The sequence below is a fragment of the Tachyglossus aculeatus genome, chromosome 21 (assembly GCF_015852505.1).
Source record: "Tachyglossus aculeatus isolate mTacAcu1 chromosome 21, mTacAcu1.pri, whole genome shotgun sequence".
NCBI lineage: Eukaryota > Metazoa > Chordata > Mammalia > Monotremata > Tachyglossidae > Tachyglossus > Tachyglossus aculeatus.
The window spans coordinates 1,695,121-1,722,253 of NC_052086.1; the positions used below are offsets into that span (position 1 = coordinate 1,695,121).

Below are 27,133 nucleotides of genomic sequence, written 5' to 3' on the forward strand. Positions count from 1 at the left end.
TTAGAACGGTGCTTTGCACATAGTAAGTGCTTAATAAATAATGATAGCAGTTATTATATATAATTATTATACACATAATATTATATATTATTATATATAATAATAAATGCCATTATTATTATTATTATTAAAACCGGTGCCAGCGACGGAGCCGCCCCCTGCTCCTGGCCTCATCTCATCGGGCCTCCGCTCAATCCCCGTGGACAGGGAGGACCCCTCGCCGGAGGGCCGAACGGTCCGCTCAGTACTCTCTCCCACCCGGTCCCGGCCGGCCGGCCGGCCGCCCGTCCGTCCGTCCACCCACCTCTCGAGCCTCCGACGTATCCGGCACCGTGATGCGGTACGGTGTGTCCGGGATGTTGTAGTAAGGCTGGTCCTTGTGGATGTTCTGAGCCGCGGAGAAGAGGAAGGGTCAGGCTCGGGACGGGACTCGGCCTGGCGAGCCTCCTTGTCATTTGTTCATTCATTCGATCAATCGTAATTCATTCGTTCGTTCCTATTTATTGGGCGCTTCAGTCCCTGCCCCACCTGGAGGGGCTCACAGTCTTAATCCACATTTTCCAGAGGAGGTGCCCAGCGAAGTGAAGTGACTCTCTGGAGATCACCCGGCAGAGAAGCAGCGGGGCTCAGTGGAATCCCGGCTCTGCCAGTTGTCGGCTGTGTGACTTTGGGCAAATCACTTCACTTCTCTGGGCCTCGGTTCCCTCTTCTGGATAATGGGGATGAAGACTGCGAGCGCCCCGTGGGACAACCTGATCACCTTGTAACCTCCCCAGCGCTTGGAACAGTGCTTTGCACATAGTAAGCACTTAATAAATGCCATCATTATTATTATTATTATTATTATTATTGTCAGCTGTGTGACCTTGGGCAAGCCACTTCACTTTGCTGGGCCTCAGTTCCCTCATCTGTAAAATGGGGATTAAGACTGTGAGCCCCCCGTGGGACCACCTGATTACTTTGTATCCCCCAAGCACTTAGAACAGTGCTTTGCACATAGTAAGCGCTTCATAAATGCCAACATTATTACTCTGTGCCTCTGTTCCCTCATCTGTACCAACATCATTATTATTATTATTACTTGCCGGCACATAGTAAGCGCTTAACAAATGCCAGCATCATTATTATTATTATTACTTACCGGCACATAGTAAGCGCTTAACAAATGCCAACATCATTGGTATTATTATTACTTACTGGCCCATAGTAAGCACTTAACAAATACCAACATCATTATTATTATTATTACTTACTGGCCCATAGTAAGCGCTTAACAAATACCAACATCATTATTACTACTACTTACTGGCACATAGTAAGCGCTTAACAAATACCAACATCACTATTATTATTATTATTACTTACTGGCACATAGTAAGCGCTTAACAAATACCAACATCATTATTATTATTACTTACCGGCACATAGTAAGCGCTTAACAAATACCAACATCATTGTTATTATTATTACTTACTGGCCCATAGTAAGCGCTTAACAAATACCAACATCATTACTATTATTATTACTTACTGGCACATAGTAAGAGCTTAACAAATACCAACATCATTATTACTACTACTTACTGGCACATAGTAAGTGCTTAACAAATACCAACATCATTATTATTATTACTTACCGGCACATAGTAAGCGCTTAACAAATACCAACATCACTGTTATTATTATTACTTACTGGCCCATAGTAAGCGCTTAACAAATACCAACATCATTATTATTATTATTACTTACCGGCACATAGTAAGCGCTTAACAAATGCCAACATCATCATTATTATTATTACTTACAGGCACATAGTAAGCACTTAACAAATATCAACATCATTATTATTATTATTACTTACCAGCACATAGTAAGCACTTAACAAATACCAACATCATTGTTATTATTATTACTTATTGGCCCATAGTAAGCGCTTAACAAATACCAACATCATCATTATTATTATTACTTACCGGCACATAGTAAGCACTTAACAAATGCCAACATCATTATTATTATTATTACATACTGGCACATAGTAAGCGCTTAGCAAATACCAACATCATATTATTATTATTATTACTTACTGGCACATAGCAAGCGCTTAACAAATACCATCATATTATTATTATTATTACTTATTGGCATATAGTAAGCGCTTAACAAATACCAACATCATTATTATTATTATTACTTACCGCGCTGAGCGACAGGGAAAGGGTCTGGAGGATGTCCAGCATGGTTTTGAGCACGGTGCCACTCCAGAGTAAGTGCGGAAACCTGCAATGACCCACGCGGGCAGCCCGCAAGTGCTCAACGCCAAGGGGAAACGGGGCTGACCGACAGGACGCCGCCCCCCACCCCACTGACCGCTCTAAACTGCCCCAGGGTTTGGGACCCTGGACCTCAGGGAACGTTGTGGCCTGGTGGCAAAGAAGTGGGCCGGCCCGGGAATCTACAAAATGGGGATTCAAACGTTCGTTCTCCCTCCTACGCTCAATAAACACGATTGAATGAATGAATGAATCCCCCCCCCGCCTTCTCCCCTTCCCCTCCCCACAGCACCTGTATTTATGTATATATGTCTCTCCCCCTCGTCTCCCTCTCCATCCCCCAAGTCTTACCTCCTTCCCTTCCCCTCAGCACCTGTATATATGCATATGTTTGTACAGATTTATTACTCGATTTATTTATTTATTTATTTTGCTTGTACATATCTATTCTATTTATTTTATTTTGTTAATATGTTTGGTTCTGTTCTGTCTCCCCCTTCTAGACTGTGAGCCCACTGTTGGGTAGGGACTGTCTCTATATGTTGCAACTTGTAAAGCACTTAGTACAGTGCTCTGCACACAGTAAGCGCTCAATAAATACGATTGAATGACTGAATGAATCCCCCCGCCTTACCCCTTCCCCTCCCCACAGCACCTGTATTTATGTATATATGTCTCTCCCCCTCATCCCCCTCTCCATCCCCGTCCTACCTCCTTCCCTTCCCCACAGCACCTGTATATATGCATATGTTTGTACATATTTATTACTCTATTTATTTATTTATTTTACTTGTACATATCTATTCTATTTATTTTATTTTGTTAATGTGTTTGGTTTTGTTTTCTGCCTCCCCGTTCTAGACTGTGAGCCCACTATTGGGTAGGGATTGTCTCTATATGTTGCAACTTGTACTTCCGAAGCGCTTAGTACAGTGCTCTGCACACAGTAAGCGCTCAATAAATACAATTGATTGATTGCTTGACTGATATGTTTGTATGGATTTATTACTCTATTTACTTATTTATTTTATTTGTACATATTTATTTTATTTTGTTAATATGTTTTGTTCTCTGTGTCCCCCTTCTAGACTGTGAGCCCACTGTTGGGTAGGGACCGTCTCTATACGTTGCCAACTTGTGCTTCCCAAGCGCTTAGTACAGTGCTCTGCACACAGTAAGCGCTCAAGACTGTGAGCCCACTGTCGGGTAGGGACCATCTCTAGATGTTGCCAACTTGGACTTCCCAAGTGCTTAGCACAGTGCTCTGCACACAGTAAGCGCTCAATAAATACGACTGAATGAATGAATGAATGAATCAGAGGCCCCAGCTTCTAATCCCGGCTCCGTCTCTTGCCTGCTGTGGGATCTTGGCAACTGGCTTAACTTTCAGTTCCCTCATCTGTAAAATGGGGATTAAGATTGGGAGCCCCACGTGGGACAACCTGATCACTTTGTATCCCCCCAAGCGCTTAGAATAGTGCACATAGTAAGCGCTTAACAAATGCCAACATTATTACTATTATTATTAGAGTAAAAAAGAACAATCAGGACTCTTCTCTTCCCTCCCCACGTTCTCTAAAAGAGGACCCGGAGATCTGTCTTTGCTTCCGTGCTGAGAGACGGAGGCGAGAGATGGGCACGATGGGGGAAACATGGAGGCCGGTAGTAATCAGTCACCCCTGAGGGCCGCATCCAGACGGCTCGGTGGCACGTCTGGCCTCTGCCCCGTGCCCACCCTGACCTGTGAGCGGGCCCGGTGCCAGTCCGCTCCGGAGGAGATCCCAGGCTGGAGAAAGAGGGGGAATTTCCAGGCCCGAAGCTCGGGCCTCTTGCCTGCCCTGGTGCCCACCCCCATCCGGGGCAGCCGCAACGGGAAGCGAGGGCACTCACTTGTCCACCAGCCCCGACAGGTATTTGTCGGCGACTCTCCGGATCCTCTTGTGAATGTGGTTGAAGTTCACCAGTAAGAACTGAGCGTGTCTCTCCAACTCCGCCTCGTTCTCCTTTGTTTTCGCCTGCGGGGGAGAGGAGGGGAAGGAGGGGACGGGCACCGGGAGAAGCTGTTTTTGGGCAGGGGGCGGGAGCCAGCCGCGGGAGACGGCTCGCTTTCTCGACACCACTTACCTTATCGGCCATCATGTTTAAGAAGGCGTCAAACACTTTGTCGGCCACCGCGATGACGCACTGCATCATTCCTGGGCGGAGGGGAGAGACAAGGTCAATCCAGATCATCCAGCCACCTCAACCAGCCGCCGTCCATCCCTCCGTCCGCCCACTTCAACCATTTATTCATCCAGATCATCCATCCACCTCAACCATCCGTCCATCCCTCCGTCCGCCCACTTCAACCATTTATTCATCCAGATCATCCACCTCAACCATCCGTCCATCCCTCTGTCCGCCCACTTCAACCATTTATTCATCCATCCATCCATCCACCGCCCCTCAACCGCTCACCCGTCCGTCCATCTGTCCCTCCATCCACTCACCTCCATCTTTCCGTCCATCATTCACCCATGGGAGCAGAGCCCCCCAAAATAGTGTGGCAACATTGGACTCTGGGGTCCACCCGCCCCTCTTTTTCAACGGAGACTCCTTGCCGGCTCAGGGACGGCAAGAGACGGCAGCTGCTGGGTGGTCCCACCTCCCTCCACCATGGAGATCAAAGCTGCCACCACCCAGGGACCTTAGCCGAGGCAGAGGAAACGGCTGTCGCTGATTTATTGGCTCCTGGAAACTTTTGGGGAAGGAGGAGCGGGAAACAGCGGCATCAACCTTCCCTCTGACCGCTTTGATTCTCCTCTTTTATTTCCAGGGCGGGGGAAGAGAAGGCTTTGCTTAACCCTTGGGGCTTATTGCCCTGGGAGTCGCCATCTTCCAGAATAGCCACCCATGAGGCCCAGGGCTGAGATGCAGAAGGGAGGACGACATTTTTAGACTGTGAGCCCACTGTTGGGTAGGGACTGTCTCTATATGTTGCCAACCTGTACTTCCCAAGCGCTTAGTACAGTGCTCTGCACACAGTAAGCGCTCAATAAATACGATTGATGATGATGATGATGATGGGGGGGGGGGGTCTCGGGAACTGCCCCACGGGGAAACTCCTCTCTCATTTTCCCCTCCCCGGCCACACCTGTCAGGGGGCCCGTCTACCATCCCAACAGCCTGCATGCGTTCCTCTCCGGAAGCCCATTCCCATCTTCCGGGTTTGGAGCAGGGCATTTTGACACCTGTCTCCGTGTTTTGTTTTGTTGCCTGTATCCCCCTTCTAGACTGTGAGCCCGTTGTTCACAGTCCATCCCCGTCCCCATTACCCCCGCCTTATCTCCTTCCCCTCCCCACAGCACCTGTATATATGTAGATATGTTTGTACGTATTTAGTACTCTATTTGTACATACTTATTCTATTTATTTTCTTTTAATATGTTTTGTTTTGTTGTCTGTCTCCCCCTTCTAGACTGTGAGCCCGCTGTCGGGTAGGGACCGTCTCTCTATGTTGCCAACTTGGACTTCCCAAGCGCTTAGTCCAGTGCTCTGCACACACGAAGTGCTCAATAAATACGACTGAATAAATGAATCCCCCCCGCCCTACCTCCTTCCCCTCCCCACAGCACCTGTATATATGTATACGTTTGTACGTATTTATTACTCCATTTATTTACTTTATTTGTACATCTTTATTCTATTTATTTTGTTAATATGTTTTGTTTCGTTGTCTGTCTCCCCCTTCTAGACTGTGAGCCCGCTGTCGGGTAGGGACCGTCTCTACATGTTGCCAACTTGGACTTCCCAAGCGCTTAGTCCAGTGCTCTGCACACAGGAAGCGCTCAATAAATACGATTGAATGAATGAATCCCCCCCGCCCTACCTCCTTCCCTTCCCCACAGCACCTGTATATATGTATATATATTTGTACGTATTTATTACTCTATTTTATTTGTACATCTTTATTCTATTTATTTTATTTTGTTAATACGTTTTGTTTCGTTGGTCTCCCCCTTCTAGACTGTGAGCCCGCTGTCGGGTAGGGACCGTCTCTAGATGTTGCCGACTTGGACTTCCCAAGCGCTTAGTCCAGTGCTCTGCACACAGTAAGCGCTCAAGAAATACGATTGAATGAATGAGTGAATAGGGCCCGTCTCTAGATGTTGCCGACTCGTGCTTCCCAAGCGCTCAGTACAGTGCTCAGCACACAGTAAGCGCCCGATAAATACGAATGAACGAATGAATCTTTGCCACAGACTGCTCAGCGGAAGGATCTGGTCCCTTCACGCAAGAAGAGCTTCCCGAACCGGTAAAAAATCCGGGAGGCGGAAACGGGCTTCCGGAAGAAAATAGGAAGTGGGTGGAGGGTCCGGCCCGCCCTGATAGGGCAACGGCAACGGAAAAAGTCCCGCCGTCTCACCGGATTTGTCTTTCTGAATGGCCTTGTCCTCGAAGTAGCAGAACATCACCTGGAATCGGTCCGGGTCGGTCGAACGCAGCACCCTGTCAGCGACACCGGGCGGGAAAAATCACTGGCGCCACGTTTCTGGTGGGGCCGAGCCACCGCTTATGCGCGCTGAGCGCCGATGTTCTACTTTTGAATTCATTTATTTCTATTTCTGTCTGTCTCCCCCTCTAGCCTGCAAGCTCGCGGTGGGCAGGGGACGTGTCTGCCGTCTCTGCTGCGGGGTAGACTCTCAGGCGCTCGGTACGGTGCTCTGCACATAGTGAGTGCTCAATAAATACCACTGATGTGGTGATGGGGCGAGCCCGTCCCACACCGAGGGAGCGGCCTCTCCCTTGGGCCCCCCAGCCCCCTGGCAAGGGAGCTGTGCCACCCTGCGACTGCATCCTGGGAGGTCAGCCCTGACGGAGGGGCCTGGGACTCGGAAGGTCGTGGGTTCTAATCTCAGTTCCGCTCCTTATCTGCGGTGCGACCTTGGGCGAGTCGCTTCACGTCTCTGGGCCTCAGTTCCCTCATCTGTGAAATGGGGATTAAGACCGCGAGCCCCGCGTGGGACCACCCCGGATGTCCCCCGGTGCTTGGAACGGCGCTCGGCGCGTAGTAAGCGCTTAACTAATGCCATTAAATATCATTGCCGAGCGCTGAAGGCCCATCTCCTTCAAGAGGCTTTCCCTGACTAATAATAATAATAATAATTGGCCCTACTGAGAGCTCACCTCCTCCAGGAGGCCTTCCCAGACTGAGCCCCCTCCTTCCTCTCCCTCTCCACCCCCCCCGCCTTACCTCCTTCCCTTCCCCACAGCACCTGTAGATATGTATATATGTTTGTACATATTTATTACTCTATTTATTTTACTTGTACATATCTATTCTATTTATTTTACTTTGTTAATATGTTTTGTTTTGTTCTCTGTCTCCCCCTTCTAGACTGTGCGCCCACTGCTGGGTAGGGACCGTCTCTATGTGTTGCCAACTTGGACTTCCCAAGCGCTTAGTACAGTGCTCTGCACACAGTAAGCGCTCAATAAATATGAGTGATTGATTGATTGATTGATAAAAATGATCATCTAGACTGTGAGCCCGTTGTTGGGTAGGGACCATCTCTATACGTTGCCAACTTGTACTTCCCAAGCACTTAGTACAGTGCTCTGCACACAGTAAGTGCTCAATAAATACAATTGATTGATTGATTGATTGATCATCTCACGTCCAGACCTCATGGACTCCAGCCGGTAGACAGACAGCAGGTAGGTGGACATGGCAAAGTCCAGCTTGTTGATGAGGGCGGACACTTCGGGCGGGGGGTCCAGGAGGTTGATGATGGTGCTGCGTAGCTCGTTCAGCTCCGCCTACAACCGATTGATCGGTGGCACTTATTGAGCGCTTGTGACTTTGGGCAAGTCACTTCACTTCTCTGTGCCTCAGTTCCCTCATCTGGAAAATGGGGACTAAGACGGTGAGCCCCCCGGGGGACAGCCGGATCACCCAGTAACCTCCCCAGCGCGTAGAACAGTGCCTTGCACATAGCAAGCGCTTAACAAATGCCATCATTATTATTATTATTACTACTACCGTGTGCGGAGCACTGGACTAAGCGCGTGGGAGGCTGCGATACAGCCGACTTGGCAAATGCGTCCCCTGCCCACAGTGACTTACAGTCAACAGCGGGGAGACTGGCTTTTATATCGATTACCGATCGGGAAAATAGGAGAATATAAGGATACGGACCTAAGTGCCGTGGGGCTGGGATAAATATCAAAGTGCTTAAGGGGTACGGAGAACCCCCACCCCGCACCGGGCGACAGCAAGGAGGGCCCCTGGAAAGAGTGTGGACGCCACAGCGTGTACCTATTTAAACATACATACTCACACGTGCGCATACATATATGCATTCCCTTCTAGACTGTGAGCCCGTCGTTGGGCAGGGACCGTTTCTAGATGTTGCCAACTTGGACTTCCCAAGCGCTCAGCACAGTGCTCTGCACACAGTAAGCGCTCCATAAATACGATTGACTGAATATGCACAGGGGCATCTATAATTACAGAAATCGTAGCCAAAATACTGACCAGTTAAGCGTGCGTTCTTCTAAATAATTAACCGAATCTACGTTTCGAACGCGCCTGTGTGGTCAAGGCTCTAACCCCTGAATCCCAGCGTCCTAGTGCTTTGGGCCTGGCAAACGTCCCGCTGAGGCGTCCATCTCGAGGCGGGTGCGGAGGGGGAGGAGGCCGCGGGAGAGCCCCCCGTTTTTCTCCCGGGCCCCCCAGGCCTCACCGGGGTCACGGTGTCGTTCTTCATGGCGGAGTTGTACTGGAGCACGGAGCGCAGCGGCTCTCTGCTGGGGAAGGTGAGCAGCGGAGACTTGGTGGCGATCTCACACACGCCTTCGTACCACTCCTCGGGCCACAGCCCTGCAGCCGGGACACAGGAGGTGGAGGGCGGGGGAGGCGCCCAAGCCTGGCATCAAGACCAATCCTGCCGCCTGCCCCCCAGCAACTGGCCCAAGGCCAGAAAAAGCACCGAGACAGGGCCAGCTCTGGGAGTGACTCCTTTTGGATTTGGGGCTTCAGCTGGCTCCCCAAACCTCTCTGGCCGATGCAGTGGCTCTGCGCCTCCTCCCCTTTCCTTTCCCTACTGCTCTCCCACCCACTTCCTTCTTCTCTCTCCATTTCCCCCTCTTCCCCCTTCTCTCCTGTCTCTCCCACCTCCTCCTCTCCTGCCTCTCCCATCACCTCCTCTTCCTTCTTCTCTCTCCATTTCCCCCCTTCCCCCTTCTCTCCCATCTCTCCCACCTCCTCCTCTCCTGCCTCTCCCATCACCTCCTCTTACTTCTTCTCTCTCCATTTCCCCCCTTCCCCCTTCTCTCCTGTCTCTCCCACCTCCTCCTCTCCTGCCTCTCCCATCACCTCCTCTTACTTCTTCTCTCTCCATTTCCCCCTCTTCCCCCTTCTCTCCTGTCTCTCCCACCTCCTCCTCTCCTGCCTCTCCCATCACCTCCTCTTCCTCCTTCTCTCTCCCATCACCTCCTCTTCCTCCTTCTCTCTCCATTTCCCCCTCTTCCCCCTTCTCTCCTGTCTCTCCCACCTCCTCCTCTCTTGCCTCTCCCATCACCTCCTCTTCCTTCTTCTCTCTCCATTTCCCCCTCTTCCCCCTTCTCTCCTGTCTCTCCCATCACCTCCTCTTCCTTCTTCTCTCTCCATTTCCCTCTTCCCCCTTCTCTCCCGTCTCTCCCACCTCCTCCTCTCCTGCCTCTCCCACCACCTCCTCTTCCCCCTTCTCTCCCACCTCCTCCTCTCCTGCCTCTCCCATCACCTCCTCTTCCTTCTTCTCCTCTCTCCATTTTCCCCTCTTCCCGCTTCTCTCCTGTCTCTCCCATCACCTCCTGTTCCTTCTTCTCTCCATTTTCCCCACTTCCCCCTTCTCTCCTGTCTCTCCCATCAGCTCCTCTTCCTTCTTCTCTCTCCATTTCCCCCCTTCCTCCTTCTCTCCCGTCTCTCCCACCCCCTCCTCTCCTGCCTCTCCCATCACCTCCTCTTCCTTCTTCTCCTCTCTCCATTTTCGCCTCTTCCCCCTTCTCTCCTGTCTCTCCCACCTCCTCCTCTCCTGCGTCTCCCATCACCTCCTCTTCCTTCTTCTCTCTCCATTCCCCCTCTTCCCCCTTCTCTCCCGTCTCTCCCACCTCCTCCTCTCCTGCCTCGCCCATCACCTCCTCTTCCTTCTTCTCCTCTCTCCATTTTCCCCTCTTCCCCCTTCTCTCCTGCCTCTCCCATCACCTCCTCTTCCTTCTTCTCTCCATTTTCCCCACTTCCCCCTTCTCTCCTGTCTCTCCCATCAGCTCCTCTTCCTTCTTCTCTCTCCATTTCCCCCCTTCCCCCTTCTCTCCTGTCTCTCCCACCTCCTCCTCTCCTGCCTCTCCCATCACCTCCTCTTCCTCCTCTTCTTCTCCTTCCTTTTTTGCCTCTCCCCCTTCCCCGCTTCATCTCCTACCTCTCCCACCTCATCTCCCTCCTCTCCCACCTCGCCTCCTGCCTCTCCCGCCTCTCCATCTCCTTCTCTCCCCACTCCCACACCCTCCGGGCCCCGAGGAAGCTGCAGGACTCACCGGACCCCTCCACGGCGAATCCCATGAGCACGGAATAGAGCCAGAAGTCCCGGAAGAGCTTCTGCAGCCTGGGTTTGGCCTCCTTGATGGGTGGTAAGCGTCTGGTCAACTGGAGAGAGAGAGTAGGGGAAGCGGTCAGCAGTTCACAGGCCTTTGTGCCACCTGGTTCTACCAGCTGGACCACTTAGTCCAAAGAGCGGGCCAGCAATGGTTCAGTGGTAATAATAATAATAATAATAATAATAATAATAGCATTTATTAAGCGCTTACTATGTGCAAAGAACTGTTCTAAGTGCTGGGGAAGATACAAGGTGATCAGGTTGTCTCACGGGGGGCTCACAGTCTTCATTCCCATTTGACAGATGAGGTAACTGAGGCCCAGAGAAGTGAAGCGACTTGCCCAAAGTCCCACAGCTGACAAGTGGCGGTGCCGGGATTTGAACCCATGACCTCTGACTCCAAAGCCCGGGCTCTTTCCACTGAGCCATGCTGCTTCTCTCAGCCTAGCGGATAGATCCCGGGCCTGGAGGTTAGAAAGACCCGGGTCCGAATCCCGGCTCCGCCGCTTGTCTGCTGTGTGGGACTTGGGGCAAGTCACTTCACCCCTGGGCCTCGGTTCCCTCATCTGTAAAATGGGGATAGAAACTTTGAGGATGCGAAGCAGCACCGTCTAATGGAAAGAGCGTGATCCTGGGAATCAGAGAACCTGGGTTCTCCTTATCATGATACCATCTGCCACCTGTCAGGAGGGTGACCTTGGGCAAGTCACTTAGCACCTCTGTGCCTCAGTTCCCTCAGCTGTAAAATGGGGATTCGATCCCCATTCTCCTTCCTCCTATGAGTCCATGTGCACAGGGGGTTGGCGGTGGGCTCATCTCGTGGGGAAGAGGACCGGTCGTTTTCCCCGTGGTGACGGACCGCCGTGACTGGAAGGTTTGAGCTTCTGCCCCGGCGGGACCCTGATTAGAATAATAATAACAATAATAATAATAATAATAATAATAATGATATTTGTTTAAGCGCTTACTATGTGCAAAGCACTGTTCTAGGCGCTGGGGAGGTTACAAGGTGATCAGATTGTCCCACGTGCGGCTCACAGTCTTTATCCCCATTTTACAGATGAGGGGACTGAGGCACAGAGAAGTTAAGTGACTTGCCCAAAGTCACACAGCCGACAGCTGACAGCAGAACCCAGGTCCCGCTGCTTGGAACAGCCCGATCAGAGGTCTCGGCCTGGGGCGGGACGGCGGTGGTCCGGCTGAACGGATCGGAGAGTTTTGCCCCCGAAGGTGGTCCGGCCCGATGGGGACCCCCGCGGGGGCCGGAGAGTGGGCCGCGGTTGGGCTGACGAGGCAGGTTTGGCGGTGTTTGGTTTAGGGATTGTTTACTCTGGAAGAGCCTCACGAGCGTCGCACCAAAGTTCACATTCAAACCCCCGAAGCTCCCGCAACCGCCGCCAGCCGCTCGCAGGTAAGAGGGGCTCTGGGGGAGACCCCCCTCCGGAGCCCCTTGAGGCGGGGGGCCACCCGGGACGTAGACTTCCCTCTCTCCCCCCTATGTCCTCCTCCTCTTGTCCGGCCGGCCGGGGCGGCCATTCCCTCGCCCTTCCCCCTCTGGCTGCCTCGTACTGGGCGAGGGAAGGGGCACCGGGGTCGCCGAGAGGTGACACCCCCCCATGATACGATCGGCGGGGCACCACAGAGAAGCAGCATGGCTCAGTGGAAAGAACCCGGGCTTTGGAGTCAGAGGTCACGGGTTCAAATCCCAGCTCCGCCACTCGCCTGCTGTGTGACTTTGGGCCAGTCACTTCACGTATCTGGGCCTCAGATCCCTCATCTGTAAAATGGGGATGAAGACTGTGAGCCCCCAGTGGGACGACCCGATCAACTTGTAACCTCCCCAGCGCTTAGAACAGTGCTTTGCACATAGTAAGCGCTTAATAAATGCCATTATTATTATTATTATTATCCCCAAGGCCCAAGGGAAACCAGGGCCCAGAAGAACCAGACTGTGGCCCTGCTGGTGGCCCCTGCTCTGAATCGGATGGGGTACCGCTCGGCTCTTGGGCATCAGCGGTGCCAACGAGGACCCTAAACGGCCGAGGAGGCTGGAGAGGCTGACGGGTGCTGGGGGGGGACGCCCCAACCTGTGACTCACCCCAACAAACACCCCTTCTAGACTGTGAGCCCATTTATTCATTCATTCAATCGTATTTATTGAGCACTTACTGTGTGCAGAGCACTGTACTAAGCACTTGGGAAGTACATTTGGCAACATCTAGGGACAGTCCCTACCCAACAGTGGGCTCACAGTCTAGGAGGGGCTCACAGTTAGGTAGGGACCGTCTCCATATGTTGCCAACTTGTACTTCCCAAGCGCTTAGTCCAGTGCTCTGTACACAGTAAGCGCTCAATAAATACGATTGAATGAATGAACGAATGAACAAACATCCCCACTCTACCCCAAGGGACCCTCCCCAGCCCCGGGGCCCACAGAAATTCGGTGGGCCCGGCGGCTAGGAGCGGGGTTGGACGGGCTGGTCCCCGTCCGGATCTGCCCCCTTTAATAATAATAATAATGATGGCATTTATGAAGCGCTTACTACGTGCAAAGCACTGTTCTAAGCGCTGAGAGGTTCTTTCGTTTGTTCATTTGGAAAAGAAACATCTGCCCTCGTTACAAATTAAAAAAAAAAAATCCCAAGTACAATCAATTCAAGATCCCGCAATATTCAGTTTTGATTTCTCCCTGGGGGGAAAAAGGAACTCAAGGGAAAAATCCGTCGGGGCCGTCCGGGGTGCGGGAAGGTTTTCTCTTCGCTGCCTGGAATGCTTTGCTTCGGGAAGCGGCCTCGTGGCCCCCGCCCACACGGAGACCGCCGTGCTTTCAGCCCAAGAGCGGCAGTGAGGGTGCCGTCCCCGCCCCAGCTCTACCTACTTATCTCTCCCCGCGAGCCTGGGATTGAATAAATACGACTGAATGAATTCAGAAGGTCATGGGTTCAAATCCCGACTCCGCCAATTGTCAGCTGTGTGACCTTGGGCAAGCCGCTTCACTGGGCCTCCGTTCCCTCATCTGTAAAATGGGAATTGAGGCCGTGAGCCCCACGGGGCACCGGAACTTTGTCCAACCTGATTTGCCTGGATCCACCCTGGCGCTTAGTACGGCGCCTGACACAAAGTAATTATTTCACTGCCACAATTATTATAAATTGATGGCATTTTCTGAGCACTTGCTGGGTGTGAGAGGACGATACAATAGCTGGTAGACGATGATTCCTGCCCACAAGGAGCTTATAGAAGCAGCGTGGCTCAGTGGAAAGAGCCCGAGCTTTGGAGTCAGAGGTCATGGGTTCAAATCCCGACTCCGCCAATTGTCAGCTGTGTGACTTTGGGCAAGTCACAACTTCTCTGTGCCTCAGTTCCCTCATCTGTTAAATGAGGATGAAGACTGGGAGCCCCCCGTGGGACAACCTGATCACCTTGTAACCTCCCCAGCGCTTAGAACAGTGCTTTGCACATAGTAAGCGCTTAACAAACACCACCATTATTATTATTATTACTATTCTCTGGGCCTCAGTTCCCTCATCTGCTAAATGAGGATGAAGACTGGGAGCCCCCCGTGGGACAACCTGATCACCTTGTAACCTCCCCAGCGCTTAGCACAGTGCTTTGCACATAGTAAGCGCTTAATAAATGCCATCATCATTATTATTATTAAGTGGAAAGAACCCGGGCCAGGGAGTCAAAGGACTTGGGTTCTAATCCTGGCCCTGCCGCTTTTCTGCTGCGTGACCTCGGGCGAGACATTTTTCTGAAATGGTATTTGTTAAGCAGAGAAGCACAGTTAGAGAGAAGAGTGGTTCAATGGAAAGAGCCCGGGCTTTGGAGTCAGAGGTCATGGGTTCGAATCCCAGCTCCACCGCATGTCTGCTATCTGACCTTGGGCAAGTCACTTAACTTCTCTGAGCCTCAGTTCCCTCATCTGGAAAATGGGGGTGAAGACCGTGAGCCCCACGTGGGGCAACCTGATCACCTTGTATCCCCCCCAGTGCTTAGAACAGCGCTTTGCACATAGTAAGCACTTAACAAATGCCATAATAATAATAATAATAATAATTATTATTAATAATATTAAGCGCTTACTCTGTGCCACTTAGGGTAGACCCAAGCTAATCAGCTCATTGCATGTACTTAACAAATACCATTTGAGAAGAGAAGCAGCATGGCTCAGTGGAAAGAGCCCAGGCTTTGGAGTCAGAGGTCATGGGTTCGAATCCCAGCCCTGCCATGTCAGCTGTGTGACTTTGGGCAAGTCACTTCACTTCTCCGGGCCTCAGTTCCCTCATCTAGAAAATGGTGATGAAGACTGTGAGCCCCATGTGGGACGACCTGATCACCTTGTATCCCTCCAGCGCTTAGAACAGCGCTTCGCACATAGTAAGCGCTTAACAAATACCATTATTATTATTATTATTACGCGCTTACTCTGTGCCACTTAGGGTAGACCCAAGCTAATCAGCTCATTGTACATGCTTAACAAATACCATTTAAAAAACCCCGCAAAACACCAAAAACCAGATTCCACTGACTGACGGCGTCTGAACCGATTACCCTGTTTCTACCCCGGCTCTTAGCGCGGTGCCAGGAACATAGTGAGTCTCTAACAAATACCATAAGAAAACCAAGAACCTGCCAGAAACCAGACACCAGACTAGACTATGAGCCCAATGTTGGGTAGGGGCCGTCTCAATATGTTGCCAACTTGTACTTCCCAAGCGCTGAGTACGTGCTCTGCACACAGTAAGCGCTAAATAAATACAATTGAATGAATGAATGAATGAATGAATGAATACCACCACCTGACTGATTGACGTGTTGGGCCTCATGCGCAGGCTTTCCCGCCCAGGGGCTGGGCGCAGACCCTCCCTGCCGGCCGTTCTCGACTCTCCCTGGCTGCCACCCATCTGAGGGGAGGGATCCGGGGGGCATGTGTCGAATGGGGGGCGCTGAGCGTCCGGGGCCCAGAAAGCCAGGAACCCGGAGGGGGTCCATCTCCCTTGCGCGAGCCCGCCGGCTCTGTCTTCCAGCTCCGAAGCCGGGGATGAAGCCGGGGTTCGGCTGGCTCGCCGCGACTCTCCTCCTGCAATCCGCCCTGGGCGCGGTGCCCGGCCCCGCGGCCGCCCCGAGATGGCCGCGGGCTGACAACGGGAGCCGCGGGGCCCTGCCCTTCCTGCCGGCCGGCTTCCACCAGGAGAACACCGTGACCAACGACCTCATCCTGGAGGATGAGCGGGGGCAAGGCGGCGGCGGCGGCGGCGAGGAGGAGGAGGACGAGGAGGACTACCTGGACCTCGACAAGCTCCTGAGAGGCGACGACGACGAAGACTACGCCGACGTCATCGACGCCGTGCCCGAGGCGGACCTGGCGAGCGGGGCCGGGAACGTCCTCCAGCTGTTCCAGGGGAAAACCAGGCTCCAGCGGCTCAACATCCTCAACGCCCGCTTCGCCTTCCAAATCTACCGGACCCTGCGGGACGGAGCCAACGGCAGTGCTAACGTGCTCCTGGCCCCCGTGGGCATCTCCACCGCCATGAGCATGGTGTCCCTGGGACTGCGGGGGAGGACGCAGCAGCAGCTTCTGGAGGCGCTGGGCTTCCAGGACTTCATCAACGCCAGCAGCTCCTACGACGGCCGGACGGTCCACGGCCTCTTCCGGAAGCTGACCCACCGCCTGTTCCGCCGCGACTTCGGCTTCACCCTCCGGGCGGTCAACGACCTCTACGTGCGGAAGGGTGTCACCCTCCTGGACGGCTTCCAGAGCCAGCTGAGAGACTACTACTTCGCCGAGGCCCAGCCCGCCGATTTCGCCGACCCGGCCTTCGTCGCCGCCGCCAACCGCCGCGTCCGCCGGCTCACCAAGGGGCTGATAAAGGAGGCCCTCGCCGACGTCAATCCCGCCACCCTGATGATGATTCTCAACTGCCTTTACTTCAAAGGTAAGAGCGACTCTTACATCCTTTTTCACGCCCCTCGGTCGCCTCGCTCGTCGCCTCTCGGTGGTCCTGGCGCTAGAAAGGCTCAAGACACCGTTACGGCGACTGCTGCTGATAATAATCATCACGTGGTGTCTATTAAATGCTTACTTAACAGATCTAGGCGGTGGGGTAGATACCAGCTAATCTGGCTGGACACAATCCCGGTCCCGCACGGGGCTCACGGTCGTAATCCCCGTTTGACAGATGAGGGAACTGAGGCCCGGAGAGGTGCAGTGGCTTGCCCAAGGTCACGCAGCAGACATGTACCAGAGCCTGGATTAGAACCCATGACCTTATGTCTCGCAAGCCCGGGCTCTATCCGCTGAACCATGCTGCTTCTCATAATAATAATAATAATGACGGCATTTATTAAGCGCTTGCTATGTGCAAAGCACTGTTGTAAGTGCTGGGGGATACAAGGTGATCAGGTTGTCCCATGAAGGACTCACGGTCATTCCTCATTTTCCAGATAAGGGAACTGAGGCTCTGAGAAGTGAAGTGACTTGTCCAAAGTCACCCAGCTGACAATTGGCGGAGCCGGGATTTGAACCCATGACCACTGACTCCAAAGCCCGGGCTCATTCCCCTGAGCCACGCTGCTTTCTAGACTGTGAGCCCACTGTTGGGTAGGGACCGTCTCTATATGTTGCCAACTTGGACTTCCCAAGCGCTTAGTCCAGTGCTCTGCAAACAGTAAGCGATCAATAAATACGACTGATTAATTGATTGATTGATTGATTGATAACCGGAGGGACAGTTGCCACCGTCCACTGCGGACAGGTCCATCGGAGGGGCTCTACAGCCCCTCTGGGTCAGCACCACCATCGCCGGGCACAGTCCCACGGAATCTGCCCGCCCCCATCGACCCCATTTACACGACTAGACTGTGAGCCCACTGTTGGGTAGGGACCGTCTCCATATGTTGCCAACTTGTACTTCTCAAGCGCTTAGTACAGTGCTCTGCACACCGTAAGCGCTCAATAAATATGATTGATTGATTGATTGACTGCGACCACAACGCGCCGGGGGCGAGGGGCCCAGGACCCAGCTTGGGGCCGTCAGCCCTGGCGGGAACAGCCGATCAAACCACACCGCACCACAATAGACGGCCCGAGTGCCGGGTGACACCCCTCCCCACTCCGGGACAATCAGGGTGGGGTCCGCCCTCCGCTCCTAGACCCTTCTTTAGAGGGTTCGTTCATTCATTCATTCATTCAATTGCATTTACTGAGCGCTTACTGTGTGCAGAGCACTGGACTAAGTGCTTGGGAAGTCCAAGTTGGCAACATCTAGAGACGGTCCCTACCCAACAGTGGGCTCACAGTCTAGAAGGGGGAGACAGACAACAAAACCATACTAACAAAATAAAATAAATAGAATAAATATGTACAAATAAAATAGAGTCATAAATACATACATAGATACACATATATGTATATAGCACTATATACGTATATATGTATATACATGTATACAGCACTGTATTAATAAGCGCTTAGGAAGTCCAAGTTGGCAACATCTAGAGACAGTCCCTACCCAACAGTGGGCTCACAGTCTAGAAGGGGGAGACAGAGAACAGAACAAAACATATTAACAAAATAAATAGAATATGTACAAATAAAATAGAGTAATAAATACGTACTAAGCATATACATATGTATATAAACATATGTATGTGTATATATATGTATATAGCACTGTACTAAGCACTTGGGAAGTCCAAGTTGGCAACATCTAGAGATGGTCCCTACCCAACAGTGGGCTCACAGTCTAGAAGGGGGAGACAGAGAACAAAACATATTAACAAAATAAAATAAATACAATAAATATGTACAAATAAAATAGAGTAATAAATACATACAAACATATACATATATATGCACATAGCACTATATATATGTATATATATATATATATGTATATGTGTATTTACATATATATATGTATACAGCACTGGACCAAGCGCTTGGGAAGTACAAGTTGGCAACATATAGAGATGGTCCCTACCCAACAGTGGGCTCACAGTCTAGAAGGGGGAGACAGAGAACAAAACCAAACATATTAACAAAATAAAATAAACAGAATAGATATGTACAAATAAAATAGAGTAATAAATATGTACAAACATATATACATATATATGCATATAGCACTATATATGTACATATGTATATAGCACTGTACTAAGTGCTTGGGAAGTACAAGTTGGCAACATCTAGAGACGGTCCCTACCCAACAGCGGGCTCACAGTCTAGAAGGGGGAGACAGAGAACAAAACAAAACACATTAACAAAATAGAATAAATATGTACAAATAAAATAGAGTAATAAATACATACAAACATATATACATATATATGCATATAGCACTATATATGTATATATGTATACAGCACTGTACTAAGCGCTTGGGAAGTCCAAGTTGGCAACATCTAGAGACGGTCCCTACCCAACAGCAGTCTCACAGTCTAGAAGGGGGACAAAATGCCTTCATTATAATTCCGTCAGAAAGTGCCGATGGTGGGAATTAGGCGGAGTGACCGTACGTGCTGCTTCCCCGCCCCATTCCCCAGCCGCCGCACGCCGCCGCCCCGCAGTATGTCCCGGGGGGCACCTCTGCCCGACACCGCAATACGCGGCAATACGCTGCCAACTTGCACTTCCCAAGCGCTTAGTACAGTGCCCTGCACACAGTGCTCAATAACGACGACTGAAAGTAAAGCCAGAATACACCATGCTGTACTTTGGGGGCCGGACCCGCTCGGGCCCAGCGAACTGGGCCGTCAACTCCAGGCCTGCCCTCTCATCCTCTCCTGGAGACGAGGAAGAGGAGGAGGGAAAGGGGGAGGTCGAGGAAAAGGAGGAAGCCAGTGGGGCAGATGGAGAGGAGCTGGGCTGTGAGGCCGATTGGGTCGGTCGCAGCAGGCCAAAGATCAGCTCCCGTGGGGCATCTAGTCAACAGGAGATCAGCAACAGGACTTTACACGCCCACGCGCACATCCACACCCACCCCCGGTCAAGGTGATCTCTGCAACGGGACTTTACACACACGCACATACGCACCTCCCCCCACCCCGGTCAACACGATCATCATCCCAGAACTCCACGCAGATGCACGCGGACACACGAACGCAGAAATCTGCCGTTCATGCGGTCGTATTTATTGAGCGCTTCCTGCGCGCGGAGCACTGGACTCTGGAAGTACAAGTTGCCACTCTTCTGTTGTGTGACCTTGGGGAAGTCGCAACCTCTCCGTGCCTCGGTTTCCTCCTCTGTAAAACGGGGGTTCCATTCCTGTTCTCGCTCCTACTTAAGACTGGGAGGCCCATCTGGGGCAGGAATTGAGTCCAACCTGATTAACTTATTTATTTACCCCAGCGCTTAAACCAATTCTCAACCCAGGGTAAGACCTTAACATTCACTCGTTCGATCAATCAATCAATCAATCAATTGTATTTATTGAGTGCTTACTGTGTGCAGAGCACTGTACTAAGCGCTTGGGAAGTCCAAGTTGGCAACATACAGAGGCGGTCCCTACCCAACAGTGGGCTCACAGTCTAGAAGGGGTAGACAGAGAACAAAACCAAGCATATTAACAAAATAAAATAAATAGAATAGATATGTACAAGTAAAATAAATAGAGTAATAAATCCGTACAAACATATATACAGGTGCTGTGGGGAAGGGAAGGAGGTAAGGCGGAGGGGATGAAGAGGGGGACGAGGGGGAGAGGAAGGAGGGGGGCTCAATCTGGGAAGGCCTCCTGGAGGAGGTGAGCCCTCAGTAGGGCCTCGGTATTTATTGAGTGCTCACTGAATGCAGAGCACTGTACTAAGCACTTAGTACTGTACAGATACAGTGATCATCATCATCATCAGTAGCAGCACGGCAACATTTCTAGATCCCACAGCCACTTCCAAAGCATCCCCTTTTTGGTTGCCAGGGAGACAGCAAGGCCCGGGCTGGTGAGAGTCCAGGGCCGAGAGGTGAGTTCCAATTCCGGCCCCGTCTCCGGCCCACAGCGTGCCCTGACGCTGCAATCTTTCTGGGCCTGGGCTCCCTAATAATTGTGCTATCGGTTAAGTGCTTACTTTGTGCCGGGCAGTGTACTAAGCGCCAGGGTGGCCACCAGCAAGTCGGGTTGGACCCAGTCTCTGTCCCACACGGGGCTCATGGTCCCCATTTGACAGATGAGGTAACTGAGGCCCGGAGAAGTGAAGCGACTGGCCCAAAGCCACCCAGCAGGCAAGTGGTGAAGCCGCGTGGCTCAGTGGAAACAGCCCGGGCTTTGGAGTTGGAGATCATGGGTTCAAATCCCACCCCCACCCATTGTCAGCTGGGTGACTTTGAGCAGGTCACTTCACTGGGCCTCAGTTCCCTCATCTGTCAAATGGGGATTAAGACCGTGAGCCCCGCGGGGGACAACCTGATCACCTCGGAAACTTCCCAGCGCTCAGAACGGTGCTTTGCACCACTTTTGAGAAGCAGCGTGGCTCAGTGGAAAGAGCCCGGGCTTTGGAGTCAGAGGTCATGGGTTCAAATCCTGGCTCCCCCACTTGTCAGCTGTGTGACTTTGGGCAAGTCACTTTTAACTTCTCTGGCCCCCAGTTACCTCATCTGGAACATGGGGATGAAGACTGTGAGCCCCATGTGGGACAACCTGATCACCTTGTAACCTCCCCAGCACTTGGAACAGTGCTTTGCACATAGTAAGTGCTTAATAAATGCTATCATTATTAATTATCATTACTTGCACTTAGCGCTTAATCAATCAATCAATCGCATTTATTGAGCGCTTACTGTGTGCACAGCACTATATTTAGTGTGCCATCAAGTGGCGATTCCCAGGCCTGGGCTCTGTCCACTAGGCAACACTGCTTCCCCCGGATCTCTCTTCTAGACTGTGAGCCCACTGTTGGGTAGGGACTGTCTCTATATGTTGCCAACTTGGACTTCCCAAGCGCTTAGTCCAGTGCTCTGCACGCAGTAAGCGCTCAATAAATACAATCGATTGATCTCTAAAAGGGAGGGGAGGGTCCCCGGGGGGATAGGGACCCCCGTCACCCGCGGGAAGCAGCGGATCCAATCCGTCGCGCCCAGCGAGCCTCCTTCCCTCCCCCAGGGACCTGGGAGAACAAGTTCCCGGCCGAAATGACGCACAAACGCAACTTCCGCCTCAACGAGCGGGAGGTGGTCAAGGTCCCCATGATGCAGACCAAGGGCAACTTCCTGGCCGCCAACGACCAGGTCCTGGACTGCGACGTCCTGCAGCTCCCGTACGTGGGGAACATCAGCATGATGGTCGTTGTCCCGCACAAGCTGGCCGGCATGAGGGCCCTGGAGAGCCAGCTGACCCCGCGCGTGGTAGACGGCTGGCGGAACAGCATGACCAACAGGTACGCGGGCCCGGGCGTCGCGGCGGGGGTCCCTACGCTGTCCCCCGGACTCGTCCTCCGGGGTGGCCAAGGCGGGGGGACCCTACTTCTCTCCCCTCCCTCGTGGTGAGGGGACCAACGTCCAGGGGCGCTGGGTCAATCAATCAATCGCATTTCTTGAGCGCTTACTGTGTGCGGAGCACTGGACTAAGCGCTTGGGAAGTCCAAGTTGGCAACATAGAGAGACGGGCCCTACCCGACAGTGGGCTCACGGTCGAGAAGGGGGAGACAGAGAACAAAACCGAACAGATTACAAAATAGAAGAAATAAAATTGGAGAGAGAGAAACAGAGAGGGGGCAGAGGAACAGAGAGACAGAGAAAGAGAGGAAGAAATAGAGAAATGGAGAGAGAGAGAGAAACAGAGACAGAGAGGAAGAAATAGAGAAATGGAGAGAGAGAGAGAAACAGAGAGGGGGCAGAGAAACAGAGACAAAAAGAGAAACAGAGACAAACAGGGAAATGGGTCCCATCTAATAATTATACTGTTGCCAACTTGTACTTCCCAAGCGCTTAGTACAGTGCCCTCAGCACAGTAAGCGCTCAATAAATACGACTGAATGAATGAATGTTAAGCGCTTACTATGTGCCAAGCACTGCTCTAAGCGCTGGGGGGGGGGGGGCACAAGGTGATCAAGGTTGTCCCACATGGGGCTCACAGTCTTAGTCCCCGTTGTACAGATGAGGGAACTGAGAAGTGAAGCGGCTTGCCCAAAGTCACCCAGCTGACAAGTGGCGGAGCCGGGATTCGAACCCAGGACCTCTGACTCCCAAGCCTGGGCTCTTTCCACTGAACCACACTGCTTCAATGTTGCTCATCATCAGCGGTGGTATTTATTGGGCGCCTACTGTGTGCCGAGCACTGTACTAAGCACTTGGGAGGGTACAATACAGCACAGTTGATGGTCACAGTCTCTGCCTCAGTCCCCAATACTCCGGCCGGCGAGGGGACCGAACACAGAATGACGCCGCTTAGTACAGTGCTCTGCACACAGTACATGCCCAATAACATGGATTGATTTATTCCTTCCCTGGAATAATAATAATTAACATATTATGTTCTATGTACAATACTATACAATTGTATTACACGATGATGATGATGATGATTATCGGTCTGATTAATAATAATAATATAATGATGGCATTTATTAAGCGCTTACTATGTGCAAAGCACTGTTCTGAGCGCTGGGGAGGTTACAAGGTGATCAGGTTGTCCTACGTGGGGTTCACAGTCTTGATCCCCATTTTACAGATGAGGGAACTGAGGCCCAGAGAAGTGAAGTGACTTAGTGGCTTAGTACAGTGTCTGGTAATATGATGATATGATGGCATTTATTAAGTGCTTACTATGTGCAAAGCACTGCTCTAAGTGCTGGGGAGGATACAAGGTGATCAGGTTGTCCAACGGGGGGCTCACAGTCTTAATCCCCATTTTACAGATGAGGGAACTGAGGCCCAGAGAAGTGAAGTGACTTGCCCAAAGTCACCCAGCTGACAATTGGCGGAGCTAGGATTTGAACCCGTGACCTCTGACTCCAAAGCCCGGGTTCTTTCCACTGAGCCACGCTGCTTCTCCAAGCACTTACTTGCTTGATTAAGTACTTCCTATGTGACAAGCACCATTCTACGCAATGGGGTAGATGCAAGCTAATCCAGGTTGGATGCGATTCCCACACTGGAGTCACACTCATTCATTCCTTCAATCGCATTTACTGAGCGCTTACTGTGTGCAGGGCACTGGACTAAGCGCCTGGGAAGTACAAGTTGGCAACATATAGAGACGGTCCCTACCCAACAACTGGCTTGCAGTCCTCATCCCCATTTTTTACAGATGAGGTAACTGAGGCACAGAGAAGTGAAGTGCCTCGCCCAAGGTCCACAACAGACGAGTGGTGGAGTTGGGATTAGAAAAGAAAAATAATAATGGCATTTATTAAGCGCTTACTATGTGCAAAGCACTGTTCTAAGCGCTAGGGAGGTTACAAGGTGATCAGGTTGTCCCATGGAGGGCTCACAGTCTTCATCCCCATTTTCCAGATTAGGGAACTGAGGCCCAGAGAAGTGAAGCGACTTGCCCAAAGTCACCCAGCTGACAATTGGCAGAGCCGGGATTTGAACCCATGACTTCTGACTCCAAAGCCCGGGCTCTTTCCACTGAGCCATGCCCATGACCTTTTGAATCCCGGTCCCGGGTTCTAGACACTACACCACGCTGCTTACTATGTGCCAGGCAGTGAACCCCTTGTTCACGGTACTTAATAATTACGGTATTTGTTCACTCATTCATTCAATCGTATTTATTGAGCGCTTACTGTGTGCAGAGCGCTTGGGAAGTCCAAGTTGGCAACATCTAGAGACGGTCCCTACCCAACAGTGGGCTGCCAGTCTAGAAGGGGGAGAGCACACACTGTACTAAGTGCTGGGGTGGATCCAGGCAAAGGGGGTCGGCCGCAGCCCCCGTCTCGTGTGGGGCTCGCCGTCTCAATCCCCATTTTGCAAGCGAGGCGACTGAGGCTCAGAGTGGTGAAGCGACTCACCCGGGGGGACCCAGCAGACATGACCCCGGGGGGTGTTGGAATGATTCGGGGGCCCAATATCCAGGTCGGGGGACTTTCAGGGCCCCAGACAAATGGCCTTCTTCTTTCTCGGGCAGAACGAGAGAGGTCCTGCTCCCCCAGTTCAAGCTGGAGAAAAAGTACAACCTAGTGGAAACCCTCAAGGCCATGGGCATTACCGATCTGTTTGACCAGAAAGGGGATTATTCTGGAATGTCCGATGGAAAAATCATCATTGATCAGGTAACCTCTCTTCTCCCCCCGCCTCACCCCACCACCACTTTTTTTTTTTTTTACGGTATTTAAGCGCTTCTACGTGCCTGGCACTGTACTGAGTGCTGGGGTACATCGCTTAGAACCCAGATCCTGCTTTCTTCCAGGCCCGTGTGCTATTGTAAGGCCACCTTGTTTCCCCCGCATCCTCCCTTCTTCTCCGGCCCTCTCTGCCCTGTCCGTTTGGGCGTCCGGCCGGGGTGCGGTTCGGTGACCCATGAGCCCTGGCCCACGGAGGAGGCTTTGGACCCGGTGCCAGCGGGGGGATGGCCGGGTTCGGCCCCTCCCCAAGATCCCACTCTTCCCTCTTGGGCAGTTCAACCACCAGGGCACCATCACAGTGAACGAAGAGGGCACCCAGGCCGCGGCCGTGACCACCGTGGGGTTCATGCCCCTCTCCACCCAAGTCCGCTTCATCGTGGACCGCCCCTTCCTCTTCCTCATCTATGAGCACCGCACCGACTGCCTGCTCTTCATGGGCAGGGTGGCCAACCCCAGCCGGTCCTGACGGGCGAGGCCCACCCCGGCCGGGCGGCCCCCGCCACGCCGACGCGCGACAGCCACGGCTTCGGCACCACCGATCGTTTCAGCCTCGTCGCCCGCGAGGCCGGTGGGCAGGGCGCCGGCCCCGGGGGTGAAAATGCGGCCACACCTGCCTGAAGGGAGCCTGGGCACTGGGGGTGCCGCCTTTGCCACTGGAAACCTTCCCAAACCTGGACATCCAACGCCCACAGTGTAACCAAGTAAAACACTTAGAACCCGATTTTCCTTTCTTCGACTCAGTCCTTGCCTCGCTAGCATCCCGCCGGGGCCCGATTCATTCAATCATATTCATTCATTCATCCAATTGTACTTATTGAGCGCTTACTGCCTGCAGAGCACTGGACTAAGCACTTGGGAAAGACACGGCGGCGATATATAGAGACGGTCCCTACCCGACAACGGGCTCACAGTCTAGAAGCGGGAGATGGACGACAAGACAAAACATGGAGACGGGGGTCAAAGCCGTCAGAATAAACAGAATTAGAGCTAGGTGCACATCATTAACAAAATAAAAGAGAGGCAGCACGGCTCGGTGGAAAGAGCATGGGCGCTTACCGTGTGCAGAGCACTGTACTAAGCGCTTGGGAAGTCCAAGTTGGCAACATATAGAGATGGCCCCTACCCAACAGCGGGCTCACAGTCTTTGGGAGGGTGCCAAAGTTGAGACCCAGCTCCCACACCCCACCGCTCATCATCATCATCATCAGTGGGATTTACTGAGCGCCAACTGTGTGCAGAGCACTGAGCTAAATGCTTGGGAAAGTACAACCGAGTTGGTAGTCAGGTTCTTGGCCTCCATCCCTGCCACCCGTCCGCTCGGCAAGCAGACTGGAGAAGCAGCTTGGCTCAGTGAAAAGAGCCCGGGCTTTGGAGTCAGAGGTCATGGGTTCGAACCCCGGCTGCGCCACATGTCTGCCGGGTGAACTTGTACGAGTCACTTCACTTCTCGGAGCCTCAGTTCCCTCATCTGGAAAATGGGGAATAAGACTGTGAGCCCCACGTGGGACAACCTGATCACCTTGTATCCCCCCGTCAGCGCTTAGAACAGTGCTTTGCACGTAGTAAGCGCTTAACAAATGCCATCATTATTATTATTACAGACGTCCATATCTGTAATTTAAGCTCACTGTGTCCGTTATATATCATTACGCTGTCCTCTCCCAGGCGCTTAATCCACTGCCCCGCACGTCCATATCCATCATGTATTTATTTATATTAACACCTGTCTCCCCCTTTAGACCGTAATCAATCAATCAATCAATCAATCAATCAATCGTATTTATTGAGCACTTACTGTGTGCAGAGCACTGGACTAAGCACTTGGGAAGTCCAAGTTGGCAACATATAGAGATGGTCCCTACCCAACAGTGGGCTCACAGTCTAGAAGGGGGAGACAGAGAAGCAGCGTGGCTCAGTGGAAAGAGCCCGGGCTTTGGAGTCAGAGGTCATGGGTTCGAATCCCGGC

At 52.0% G+C, this 27,133-nt stretch overlaps 2 protein-coding genes across 2 annotated transcripts in view; one reads left to right on the forward strand and one right to left on the reverse strand.

The window, feature by feature from the left end:
* The window catches only part of PI4KA (phosphatidylinositol 4-kinase alpha), a 142,251-nt gene that overhangs the window by 39,627 nt on the left and 75,491 nt on the right, over nucleotides 1–27,133 (reverse strand). The window contains exons 20-27 of the mRNA XM_038762294.1: nucleotides 10,826–10,934; nucleotides 8,998–9,134; nucleotides 7,938–8,071; nucleotides 6,678–6,760; nucleotides 4,397–4,467; nucleotides 4,163–4,287; nucleotides 2,198–2,279; nucleotides 305–388 (exon numbers count right to left, since the gene is read on the reverse strand). Of these exons, the coding sequence (XP_038618222.1) occupies nucleotides 305–388; nucleotides 2,198–2,279; nucleotides 4,163–4,287; nucleotides 4,397–4,467; nucleotides 6,678–6,760; nucleotides 7,938–8,071; nucleotides 8,998–9,134; nucleotides 10,826–10,934 (825 nt within the window). The remainder of the gene's footprint in view (nucleotides 1–304; nucleotides 389–2,197; nucleotides 2,280–4,162; nucleotides 4,288–4,396; nucleotides 4,468–6,677; nucleotides 6,761–7,937; nucleotides 8,072–8,997; nucleotides 9,135–10,825; nucleotides 10,935–27,133) is intronic.
* SERPIND1 (serpin family D member 1) lies at nucleotides 12,214–25,888 on the forward strand. Its single transcript, XM_038762296.1, has 5 exons — nucleotides 12,214–12,295; nucleotides 15,915–16,823; nucleotides 21,984–22,257; nucleotides 24,951–25,095; nucleotides 25,442–25,888. Exons 2-5 carry the CDS (start codon nucleotides 15,929–15,931, stop codon nucleotides 25,631–25,633), a joined length of 1,506 nt encoding a protein of 501 aa, XP_038618224.1. The 5' UTR covers nucleotides 12,214–12,295; nucleotides 15,915–15,928; the 3' UTR covers nucleotides 25,634–25,888.

Coding starts and splice junctions, on each gene's coding strand:
- SERPIND1 (XM_038762296.1), top strand. CDS start 15,929: ATGAAGCCGGGGTTCGGCTGGCTCGCCGCGACTCTCCTCCTGCAATCC. Junction 16,824..21,983: donor CAACTGCCTTTACTTCAAAG/GTAAGAGCGACT, acceptor TCCCTCCCCCAG/GGACCTGGGAGAACAAGTTC. Junction 25,096..25,441: donor GAAAAATCATCATTGATCAG/GTAACCTCTCTT, acceptor CCTCTTGGGCAG/TTCAACCACCAGGGCACCAT.